Source organism: Trichosurus vulpecula, chromosome 4 (assembly GCF_011100635.1).
Source record: "Trichosurus vulpecula isolate mTriVul1 chromosome 4, mTriVul1.pri, whole genome shotgun sequence".
Classification (NCBI taxonomy): domain Eukaryota; kingdom Metazoa; phylum Chordata; class Mammalia; order Diprotodontia; family Phalangeridae; genus Trichosurus; species Trichosurus vulpecula.
In genome coordinates, this window is record NC_050576.1 from 227,055,084 (window position 1) to 227,068,382 (window position 13,299).

General features: G+C 37.9%; 1 protein-coding gene across 1 annotated transcript in view; it reads right to left on the reverse strand.

The window, feature by feature from the left end:
- Positions 1-10,092: 10,092 nt before the first annotated feature.
- The window catches only part of GPR149 (G protein-coupled receptor 149), a 93,127-nt gene continuing 89,920 nt past the window's right edge, over positions 10,093-13,299 (reverse strand). Inside the window, exon 4 of the mRNA XM_036753214.1 lies at positions 10,093-10,665. Within this exon, the coding sequence (XP_036609109.1) occupies positions 10,093-10,665 (573 nt within the window). The remainder of the gene's footprint in view (positions 10,666-13,299) is intronic.

Sequence of the window (13,299 nt, forward strand, 5' to 3'; positions counted from 1 at the left end):
TGACCTCAAGACATTCCGCTGTTAGGCCTCAGATTTTATGATTCTGTGAAATAAATAGCAGTATAGACACAATATAATTTAGTTTGGACCAAAGAGTTTTTAAAGGGGATAATATAATGGTGACAAAGAGGAATTTTGATCTATTGAAAAAAATCATTGGGCAGTAGGAATTAAAACTGGAAACAAATTTCCTCTTGCTTAGGTTCTGCTATTTGATATCTATGTGACCTTCAGTAAATCATTCCAGTTGCTTTATTTATAAATTTAGGAGATTGAGCTAGGTGACCTCTAAAGACCTTTCTAAATCCAAAATATATGATTCTATAATTGTGAGTAATTGTGCTTATACCTGTAGACTTCTGTTTTCACCATTAGTTGAAAGTAAAGAAGCCTGTGTGTGTTCATATCAACGATTTGATACTCGATGAGCATAGGAATGATTCTTTGCTGCTGATATGTGGGAATTTGACTACTATATTTTGGAGTGAGTTAAATATGAAATTTCTCTCAGTTGGTGTGTCGTGAATTCTGTTGAGTTTTACTTTACCCTTTGTTTTCAATAAATCTGCGAAATTTTATTGTCTGATTTCTGGAAATACAGTACCCAAACTCTTTGTCTCATCAAATTTTTTGCAGAGACTAAATAATTATTAAATTGTCTCATCAAATTGTGTTACCTTCATCTATAAAGATTTGGAATCTTGAAATTGTGCTATTTAAAAATTTTGTTTAGGTATATGTTCCACAGCTCCCTCCCCCTGCCTTCCAAGCAAATCCTTCAATGCAGTTTTGTCTTCCATCTGAACCATTTTCTCCCCCAGGGAATATACCCATTTTATTAAAATTTTCTCATCAAATGTTCATAACTCTTGAGCCTTAAGTTCTTTTAAAAATCTTCCTTCAGTGATTTTAACTCTACCAAATTTTCCTTTATTTCTATTTTTGAGCATGTTAACCACTCTCAGATTTTTCCCCTAGATCTAATTTCACTTCTAGGGGTCTCCTTGTCTTTTTTCTTTCTTCTTGTAGATGCTCATTGTTTTCTTTTAGCCCGTAAAAATAAATTTATTTTACTGGGGCCTTTTATGTTTTGCTTTATTTTTGCTTACTGTTTTCTTCAGTAATTCTTTTCCTTTTCACTTAAGGTGATTTTCCATCTGATAATCTATTTCCTTTCTTTTCATTATTTTTGATTATTGTTCTTTTACTTTATATAGTGCATGTATTGCTATTTTGAGGTGATCAAGAGAAACTAGACTCAGAGATACATCTTGGCGGAATTTCCATTCTACTTTGATTCCTTTGGACTTTCAATAAAACATTCCTCCCTTAATTTGATCATTTTTGTGCTGGTTGTCAACAAGTTGAATGGCGTGAAAGGAATGGTATATATTCTAAATTTTCCTAGGAAGGCATAGAGTGAGCATGATAAGTATCATTAAATGTTTGAAGTATTGACATGAACAGAGATTAGACTTTCTTCATTTGGGCCCAGAAAGGAGAATTAGAATCAATGGGGATATTTTTTCAGAAAGACTTAATAGAAGGAATGACTTTCTAAGAATTAGAGATGTCCAAAAATGGAATAGTTAGCCTCAGGAAAGAAGGTTCTACATGAATGGAGGCCTACAAAGTAGAGGCTGAATGACTATTTACTCATCCAGGCATACTGTAGAGGGGATTTTTTTCTTATTTATGGGTATCACTGGATGACTGCTAAGTAAGGTTCTTTCTAATTCTGAGTTTTATAGCATCATGAGCAATGATAAAGCTGAGTTATACATTGAGACAATATCTGCTTATCTGATTGACTAGGTGATGTCACTTCCTTTCCCAGTCACAATGGAAAGATGTTTGGTTCTCACCATAACAATACACGTTGGATCCAGTTTGGGGGTGAGGAGAATCATGAACATTAGTTTTAAATTTTTGTTTTAATTATAAATTAGACATTTAAATACAAAGGAGGAAGATAATGAATTTGTGAGTTCTCTGCATGCAAGGAACAGTGAAAAATATCAAGTTGCTTGAGCTTTTTAGAAGAGTTGGCACAAAGGAAAAATTGTTAGTGTTTGGGTCCTTCCCCAAAGGAATTTTTCATGAAATATTCTCTTCCTTAAGTGTAAAAATGGCAACAAATTTCAAATACATAAATAAAATCAAGAGTCTTGGAGCTTTTGTAACTATAACATCAGCCTTTAACATCATATCTTGAATATCTCCATACCTCAGAATTGATAAATATATTTATTTCTAAAAATATACCCCTCTTTAAACTAAAAAGGGGAAGAAAACTCCTTTATATTGAATTTCCCAAGTTCCTTTCTCCACTTTCTATGAAAAGTTCATTGTGTTCTGTTCCTGCCACCTCCCTATTAAAAAAAAAAGATTTAAGGAGAAACCTGCATTTTTTTTAGCACTGTGTCCAAATTTGAAAGGATGTAGTTCTTTCTCAAAAGCAGAACATTTTTTTTGGGGGGGGGTAGCAAATCAAGAAAGGTTAATTCTTAATTTTATCTCATTACTGCTTCCCTCTTTGTGACCCTGGAATTCCATTCATAGTATCTGAGAATGTTCTGTGTGTGAGTACTTGGGAAACCAAGCCAAAGGGGTTAGTAAAGTCAGGGACAACTGCTTCTAGACTGATTTCAGACATGGCTTTGTTTATTTAATCTAACAATACAGTTTCTTTCCAAGGACAACAAGAAACTGAATGACTCCTCCATTTCAGTTGAAGAACAAATGCTTGCCTAATGAAATGCCTGTGATTTCTTTTAAAAATCATGTGACTAACTTTGCCTGACTGAATGACTTGAACTCCCAGAAAAAACGAATCTTTTGGGTACAGCTGGGTAGAAGAATGGGTAGAGGATATGATTTGGATCCATGAAAGTCCTAAATTCAAATCCTGCCTCACACACTTGCCTGTTACGTGACCCAAGGCAAATCTCTTCGCCTCCATCTGCCTCAGTTTCCCTATCTGCAAAATGGAGATAATAACATCTACCTCCCAGGATTGTTATCAGGATAAAATAGATATTTTTAAAAGGTTTTTGTAAACCCTAAAGGGATATCTATATCTATATCTATATACTCACTCATCATTTCATTACAATCTCACAACCAATTCTGTATAATTCATCTTATTAATGTACTTCTAGAGTATGTCATCTTTTCAAACTTAATCTATACAAACATTTAAATTCTAAATGGCTTCTTTGTAGTGGATAAGCTTGAAATTTAACGGCCTTAGAATTTTGCTCCTTATTACAGTGCCTATTTTGGGTGGATATCAATAAATCTTTGATGGACAAATCAGTGCTTAATGAAGTGTTTGAGATTTTTCTTTTAATGATCTAACTTTGCCTGAACACTAGCCATAGTCTCAAACAGAATTTAAAAACCAGAAGGCAATGATAGAATGCTCATAATTTCAGCATTTCTGGGTTCTCCCATCTCTTTGGTGTGACTAGTCGCTCCATTAATGCAAATCACAATCCTCTGATCATTTTCTTTTTGGTGGATGGTCTTCATGCATAGCTTTGGCTGAAAAATTCATCCTATAGTTACTTCTGAGCTGACAATTGAAACAAATAATTAGTCTTTGGATGGGGTGGTGGTGGCATGTGGAGGGACGAGAGTGCAACATGCACACACACACACACACACACACACACACACACACACACACACACGGTTAGCCCTGGCTGCAGAGCCATAAGCAAGGCTACTCAGCAAGTATCCCCTTGGGCTATCCAGAGATCACTGCCTCAGTTGGGCACAATCACTTTGGATCTTAACTCTTGTCACCCAGGTGTTAGCCCTCCCAGCTCTGTAGCGTCAGAAAATTGGGTAAGTTCTGTCTCTGTGATGTTGATAAAAATGCCAAATAACACAGAGCAAAGCACAGATCGGGGGCTCTCCACTCCACTCCACTGAAGACCTCCTTCCAAGAACTAAGAGCATACTGCCTGGCACATTTTTGCTGATGTTGTTTAGTTGTGTCTGCCTCTTTGGGACCACATTTGTGATCACATGGGGTTTTCTTGGCAAAGATACTGGAATAGTTTGTCATTTCCTTCACCAGCTCATTTTACAGATGAGGAAAATGAGATAAACAGGGCTAACTGACTTCCCTGGGGGTCATACAGTTAGTAAGTATCTGAGGTTGGATCTGAACTCAGGTCTTCCTGACTTCAGGCTTGGTGTTCTATCCACTGCTCCACCTAGTTGTCAGTGCCTGGCACATAATAGGCACTTAATAAATCTTTATTGGATTGGATTGGCTCTCATGCCCTTCCTGTGAAAATGAAGATTTTGGAGTGAGATAAAAAGCCTGGTTTGTTCCTCAAGAGCAATTCACCAATACTTGATGTCTGATCTACAACTGGCTGGTTTTGTTCGATTTTTATAAAATTGCTTAAAAAACTTTAATCTGGGTTAATTGTTTTCAGCAGGGGGCAGGCAACCTCCAGCAATGAAAAGCAGCAAGGAAAAAAAAAAAAACAAAGGTTAACAGAGAAAACTATGGGGAAAGTTCAGGTAATTAGAATGAAAGAACAATGAATTACCTGGGGAAGTAGGTAGGTAAAACTAGAGATATTTAAAATGCAATCTCTGTTCGCAAGAAATGGAAAGTTAGATTCTGTGGTCCATGCGGTATGGGAACACAAAAAACGATACAAGAGACTCCTTTGTCGGTAGGGTGCTTAAAATGCTGGTGAGGTACGATGAAAATGTGTGAACTATCCAGATGCCCACAGGGGACTGTATGCAGTCAGTGCTGTCATGAAGGCAAAAAGACCTTCCAGAGCTGGTATCCTTCCTTGGACACTTTCTGGTTGTGTGACCCTGGGCAAGGCACTTCACCTCGGTCTGCCTCAATGTCTTCATTTGTAAAATGCAGATAATAATAGTGCCTACCTCATGGAATTGTTAGTAAAATCAAATAATATTTGTAAAGTGCTTTGCCAATCTTCAGGTGCTGTATAAATATTCACTTTTGTTATTATTTGACATCAAAAATAAGAGCTGACATTTAGAGACCTCTTTAAAGCTCTCAGAGAGATTTTTATAGCTACTGAGACTCACAACAGGCTTTAAGGTAGGTATTATGGGTATCATTACCCCCATTTCACAAATGAGGAAACTGAGGCTCAGAGAGAGGCTGAGTGGCTTTCTCTAGGTCACATAACTAAGTGTAAGAAATGATGGAGCAGTTAGGTGGCCTAGTGAGTAGAGCGCCTGCCCTGGAGTCAAGAGGACCTGAGCTCAAATGTGACCTCAGATACTTCACACTTACGAGATTATGATTCTGGGTAAGTCACTTAACCCTGATTGCCTCAGCCCCTCAAAAATCAATTAAAAAGTGAGATTCTGACCCCCAATCCGGGACTCTATCCATCTGTGCCATGCTCCTTCTTTTTGAGTCAGTTTCTCCAAATGTTCAAACTCGTCCTTAGGAGTGAGCAAAGTACTTATAAAATCTGCATTTACTTTAAAGGTCTAATCTTATACCATCTTATACCCGTTATACCTGGAGTTCTATTCATGCATCTTTCTGGGCTTCTCCAGCCTGTTCTCTAGGACCATCAACCTCACCTCCCTCCCAAGGGAAACTTGAACTCTGCCCTTGAGTCCCAAAGCTCTGATAGTATGTTTTCACCTTACCTTGCTAGGCCCCAGGCCTCCCCAATACTTCTCAGTCTGGTTAACATGGAGGACAACCTCCCACCCCACTCTTTCCCAGCACTCCTTTATGGGCTGTCCTACCCCAACCCCCATTAGAATGTAAGTTCTCTGAAGGCTTTGTATCCTTAGTACTTAGCACATAGTAAGTTGTCAATCATCCTTGTTCTCATTGCAGAAGAGGACCAATGACATCACAAACATGACGTCTTGGCTTTCACGTGAGTTGGATTTGAGTGAGGCACAAAGCATTCAGCCTCAGTCTCTCCTCTAAAGTCATTGGAGTCCAGCAGCAAGACAAAGATCAAGAAGACTGGTGATGGCCATAGTAAGTGCCCAGCTCTATTGATTGTGCCCCCTAGCTGCTTCTAACAGCTAAGTACGACAGTACTTAGAGCAAAGGACTTGGAAGCTAGGGAGACGGGGATTCAAGTTCAGCCTCAGACACTTACTAGCTGTGTGACCCTGTTCAAGTTACTTAACCCTTTTGCCTCAGTTTCCTCATTTGTAAAATGGTGATAATAATAGCACCTATTTCCCTGGGTGGTTGTGAGCATCAAATGTATGTAATGTATGTATGACCAGGGTCACACAGATTGGAAGTATCTGAGGCTGGATTTTCACTCAGGTCTTCCTCACTCCAGGCCCAAAGTTTTATCCCCTGCAGAACTTTGAGGTCCCTTACTTCTCTAAATCTATGAAATCCTCTGTGAGCCTAAGACCAGAACCCTGCAGTTGAAAGGAGTTGCCACTAGAGGATAATCTTTTCTTTTGGTATCATGTGGGTTCCACTCAATCAACACTCACTACATTGCATTCATGTGCAATGGACTGAGCAAATAGCAGCAGTTTGGGCATCTTCATATAAATGGAATGTAGAAAAATCACAAACACATTTAAGAAAATTATTTTATTAAGAACAAGAAACATATAATGTATAATAAGATAATATGATATGGAGCAATTAAAAAATAAACAATCACCTGTGTATTTCAATGGGCCTCTTATCACTTCCATATACTTTCTTTCAATTATTCTAATACTAAGCACCAATTGGTGCACTCTCAGCTTGAACACTGGTTGACTAACTAGTTTTCATTCCTCCTCTCACATGAAGATCTTCTGGAATTCTACTTTTGGCACATACTTCCAGGTGTGACTCTAGTAGGTTTTTATTGAAGGTCAAACTTTCCCTTCCAGTCTGTGGTTTGGTATGTTAGAGGCGGTGCTTGTTTTCTAAAAACATTGGTAAATACTCTGATTTTAAAAAAATCAGCAATTCTAGAAATTTTAAAATTAATTTTGAATTACCATAAGAGAAGAAAATTATTATTTTACAGTTCAATATAGCCAATGATGAAGTTCTGGGTAAAATATAAGACCAAATTAAACTTTGAAAGTACAAGGCAAAGAACTTAGTCACATAACTGGATGTCAATTGAATGCTGAACTCATAGAGGAAACATACATTACCTTTTGTCTGGGCTCATCTTCCCTTGTCCCCTCAAAAATACAGACTTCTGAAAAGAACTTCTTTGCCTTCCATCAACTGGTTAACCAAGACCCCGACAATGGTCAACATTCCAATGAGGTTACCTCGTTGACTGATTTTGTACTTTAAAGGAGTCATCTTTCTTTCTTTTGAACCATTTGAAATGTCAATCATCATAAAACTGTAATTTAAACCTCACACAGTTTTTTTGATTAACCTCTGGTTTGAAGCAGCCAATTTACTTATTCACTCAGAGGTGTCATGTTCCCATGACCTTGTGAGCCATATAGTAATTTTTGAAATACATTTTCAAATAAATGCAGTGAGATTCACGATGAAGGTGTGCTTTAATTTGAATTTATATATTATGACTCACCCTGGGATCTCTTAGCAAACATTATTGGGAGTGTTACTATTACATTACATTTTTAGAAAGTGCAACACAGAGAAATAAAATGAGAGTTCTAGAACAAGGGATAACGCAGTAACAGTTACATTATTTCAGAAGGGCTTTATAAGAGAGTGGAAAACAATGACAAAACTCTTTGGGAGCTTGTGTTATTACATTTTAATTTCATGGCTCCAAGTAATAAAAACTAGAATAAAGCTTTCTAGAAAAAAAATCACTTTGAACCTGTGAATAAACATGCATGTGTTCAAACCACGTCGAATGGTCCCATTTCAGTGGCTTTTAGAAAACAACATTATTGGACATTAGAACAGGACATTTAGTAAATATTTACATAATGATTTTAGTGAAATATTTTGAAGAAAATCTGTTCAACATTATTATACATATACACGAATAATATTACATGGTTACAACGATATTGAGCTGACAAATCTTGGCATGATCTAATATATCTACTTTCTCCACTTCACCCTCTATGGCCACGATTAACACTAAAGGAATAGTTTCTCAGCATATGACCCATGTTTTACAGAAAGAAAATCCTAAAGGCACCCAGTTTTACTGGTACTTATTTTTCTAACAAGGGAGGGCTGAGTCAGTTCGCAGACTCTGCTACTTTGCAAACAATCATTTGAGTTTTAAAAAGTTGACATAGTCATTCCTTCACACATAAATGTCAGCTAGAAAACAATCCTCATGGTTATCATCTAACCACGGTATTCAAGCAAGGTTCGGGGCAAGCAGAGATGCCAGTTCCTTTCTGCTAAGTCTCCCACCCTATAAGGACTCAAAGCCTCGAGAAAGTTCAGTGTGCACTTCGAACCTTTTTGGAATCTTTTTGGAGCCTCTTAAGGAAGAGATCATTGACTGCCACAAATGCCAGTTTAAGGATTAAAGAATAGACCATAATAAACAATGACATGGTTATGGGGGAGGGAAGAGGGACTCAGAAAGGGGCTTGCATTTTCTAGAAATTCCAGAAATAGATTTTCTGGGAAGGAAAAGTGCATGCTTGTATTTTAGCTACCCAGACCCAAAATGGATTTCCTGTTTTCCAGCAATAATGCATACGTAGATAGAGTATATCTCAGCATGAGAGGATGACTAAGTGGGTGGCAGGAACGGGATTGAATCCCTTCTGAATGTACTCTGATCTACAAATTCACCCCAGTCTTTTATAATATCCCTCCTGTTTCCAGTGTAGCAATTCCTAAAAGGTCTCCTTTTTGTTTTACGGGGCTATAGGGAGAGGCCAAGCTCTGTTTTGGAACATTGATCCAAGAACACTCTCATCAGCCCATTCCAACAGGTTCTGGGTGATCTGAGGAAGTCATCTAATCCAACCAAATATAATGGGCATTTATTATATACTATGGGCAAGGTACTGTGCCAGGCTATAGGGTTATGAAGACAAAAGCATAAGTCTCTGACTTGGTTGACTTTCTGCTGTGGAACATGTTCTTTGCAAACATATTATGCTGGGGATAGAAAGGGGTAGTATAACTTGTGTATTTCATATGTATAGATGAATACAAACATGAAAATTTGGTGGAGAAGACAACGATAACAACTGGGGAGGGAGGAAATCAAGGAAAGCTTCTAATGAAAGGTGGCACATAAGCAGAGACCCAAGAATTCCAAGGGAAAGAGGTGAGGAGGGAGCACTTTCCAGGCAGTCCAGAGGCTCTCATAATTAGAAGGGTCCTCAGGGGCCATTTACGGATGAACAAGAATCACTTTGTTTAAGAGGCAATGTAGCATAATGGAGAGGACACTAGATCAGAAGTCAGGGAGACCTCGGTTCAAATCCCACTTCTTCTTTACCAGCAATGTGACCTTGGGCAAATAATTCTCTCTGTGCCTCAGTTTCCTTATCTATTAGATGAGTGTTGGACTTGAAGGCCTCCAAAGTCCCTTCCACCTATGATCTCTCCATAACTCACCCTAACTATACAGCCATTAGTTCAAGATCATTAGAAAGGATCTGGAGCCAGAGAACTTTTGTGTAAGAACTGACTGATACTCTGATTCCATGGCTCAGTTTCCTCATTTTTAAAACAATGGGTTTGGAGTAAATGACCTCTAATATACTTTCTGGTCCTGTGATCCCACTACTCCCTGAGACATAATACTTATTCTACTTTGGGAGAGTTCCAATTAGTAATCAGGTTTTCCTCACTTATCAATCTTTAATTTATCTCTGTGAGACTTCTGCCTATTGCCTCTAATTGGAAGAGGAATCTCTGAAGCACTACAAGCAGAAAAGATGGTTAGCAAACATTTAAAAACTAAATCTTTTCATTATCACAGGGCTAGGAGACCATAGACAACCCATATGACTCCCTTCTTCTATGAAGAGCTGTTTCCAGGAGATAAGAATTATGCCTGAACCTATGTATGAATTATTTGACTTAAACAGAAATCAAAATCACCCAAGAAAAGTCACTGATGTAAAAGTCAGGTGGAACCAAACATTTGGTTCTTGGACCCTGGACAGCTCTTAGCTTCCACTGCCCTCTTCCTCCCTTTTCCTGTAAGCTTTATTTAACAGCTGTATTTCTTCCTGATAGCCATCTCTCTCCAGATGTTGCTTTTGACTGTTCTGTCTGTGTGCCTCCACTGTGTCTGGAATGGATATATTGATGTCGCTGTCAGGATTGTTTGTGGGGATGAAGAGGGAGTAAGAGGCGGTCTCTCCCAAATCACAGGAAACGAACCGATTTTCTTTCCGGGAATAGCGTAGAGAAGGAGACCGGACTTGGGTCGAGGACTGGCTGATGTTGCTGATGATAGACACGGTGTCCATGGCTTCCTCATTGTCACAGATTTCCAACACTTCCAAGTGGATCTTGACACTGGTGTCTGGGAAAGTGGTGGGTGAATCCTCTTTGTTTGGCTCGTGACCCACGCTCTTGGATCGATAGACTTCGATTTTCTTGGCTGCTGGGGTGATTTTTTGCCCTTCTGCACTCACCTCATAGGTGGAGAGAGACAGAGTCTTCCCTGTGGGGGCATGGAGAGACACAGTCCCTTGAAATGCACATAGTGGAATGGCAAGAGCACCACCAGATCGCTAGAAAGAAACAAAAATGGTCATCGTTAATAGCTTACATTTACATAGCACTTTAGAATTTGCAACACGATTTACAAAATTTTATCTCATTTGATCCCCCCAAAAACCCTGTGAGGTGGCTGCTATTATTATCTCATTTTACAGATGAAGAAACTGAGCCTAAGATTTATGACTTGACCAGGGTCACATAACTACTAAGTGTTGTTAACCTGAAAGTTTGGTTAAAGTAGGCAAACAAGCTAGGTGATATGTAAATTCATATTGTTTATTCCCTTAAAGCTAGCAGATACATACATGTATGAAGCCAGACAAAATCTGACTGCCTGAACAGAAGTATGAGAAGTTTAAATACATTTTTAGAACAGTTGCAACTCAGCATGTCTGTGTTACTCAATTTTATGATCTCCATGTATGTTTAACCATGATACAAGAAAAGGATCTCTTCTAAATTGAAAAGGTTGTAAATACAATAAGATAAGAGAGTTGACAGGGATCAATTGAAACTACAACCCAGTGTTTCTGTGTTTAGTTTACCATTAACATTCCATAACATGGTATATGCCCATAAAATATTAAACAAGAGAATTTCTCGGGTTAAGGGTCTCATCCTTAATGGCTAATAGACAGAGAATGCCCTTAAGTCAGCCCGATCTAGACTTGTTGACATAAGAAGAGGTATTCTCTGAGTTTACTCAGAGAATAAAGAAGATTAGGTAAAGGTTCTTCTTCCGGTTAATCAGTTCGGGACTCTTCCTCTGGTTAATCAGTTCAGGCTCTGACCCTTATTGAAGTTACTATTTTGATATTAAATGATTGTCAGTGTCTAATGTAGGATTTGAACTTAGGTTTTTTTTTTTTCTAATTAGAAGCTTATTTCTGGTGTACTCAGACTCACTTTAGAAGTACAAGGTTTTTGTTTTTTCCTTTTGGAAAAGAACATGACTTTATTTTCTAGCTTAGTTTACAAGGACCATCTGATGACTACTGGAAGCAAATTCTGTCATCCGAGTTCCTAGCATGATTACTCATGGTGCAAAGGTTGTCCTCGGAATCAATCTTTCACTGCAAGGAAAGAGAACAATGTTGTACGTTGCTTACTGATGAGAGAGTCCACAGATGTTTCCAAGGTTAGTAAATTTTGGTCCTAAAAACCAGTACCCCTAGTAATATATTGATGGAGTTTTCAATTAGTACAGCTGTTCTGGAAAGCAATTTGGGATTATGTGAATAAAGTGGATAAAATATCTATACTCTGATCGATTTAACTGCTTAGTAAATACCCCAAAGAGACCATGGATAAAAAAAAAGTCCACACTTAAATCACAATATTTATGGTAGCACCTTTTGTGGAATCAAAAAAAAAAACTAGAAGCAAAGTAAATGCCCATTGATTTGGTACATGAATGTAATAAAATAGTGCTGTGCTGTAAGGAATGAATATGATGAATGCAGAGAAGATTGGTAAGACTGACATGAACGGCTGCAAAATAAATAGGGCCAAGAAGACCATACACAATGGTTACGACAATGTAAAAGGGGGGGAGGCTGCCACCACACAACAACTGAAAATGAATCTAAAATTATAAAAAACACACTTGGCCCCAAAGAAGAGATGATCCTTTACTGAGGAAAAGTATCCGTGGGTGTGGAACATTGTATCTACTGTCAGATTTTTTTCCCCAATGTATTGACTAGTTTTGCTGATATTTTTTCTATTTTTCTTTTCCTTTTAAAAACAATCTAGATTGGCTCTCTGGGTGAAGGGAGGGAGAGCAATTCAGGAGGAAATTTAGATGATGTGAAACCAAAAGGTAAAAATAAAAATGTTTTTCAAAAAAGACAGTACCAGGTCACAAACTGAAGTTTATTTATGCAAGTTGTCACTTTATTATTCTATTAAAATGCTGTACAGGTGGGGGAATTGGGATTTAAGTGTTATTGAAATTCATTTTTTTCCCTCTGCTCAATGTGCCAGGGAGGTTTATAATCACAAAACTCTGACTCAGACATGGCACAAAAGATGCTTGAACTCTATGTTTTAGCATGAGAATCAAATGTCATTAAAGCAGCGCCCTTACCTTTCCACCAAGAAATCACTGCTGTTAAATGGAACCCAAAAATAGAGAACTCCCCCACAGCAGTGGAAAAAAAAAACACTTACTTGAAAGTTTGAGCTTTTGGTATGGTAATTTAAATCTCAGGTGTCTTTTCTAGAACTCAATTCACACCTTAAGCAATGATGAACCAATCTGTTAAGAGTCAGTATTTTAAAAGGCCTTTATTTTCCATTGTGTTTATTCATTTAACTGAACTTTTCCTTTTTATTAAGCTGCTTGCTAGCTTGAATTTTGATCCCAGAAGATCATATTCCTCATACAGAGATGGAAAAATCACTCCTCTGCTCAGAAATGTTCAGTGCCTACCTACTGCCTACTAAATAAAAAGTCAGACTCCCTTTTCCCCTAGTATTCACAGCCTCCTATGAGTGGGACTACTCCACCTTTTCAAGTTTATCTTATATTCTTCAATTAATGAATCATCAACAAACTTTTTTAAGGGTTTACCATGTGCAAGACACTGTACTACATGTTGGGGACATAAAGGCAGAAGCAGAAATGTCTCTGCTTTCAGGAA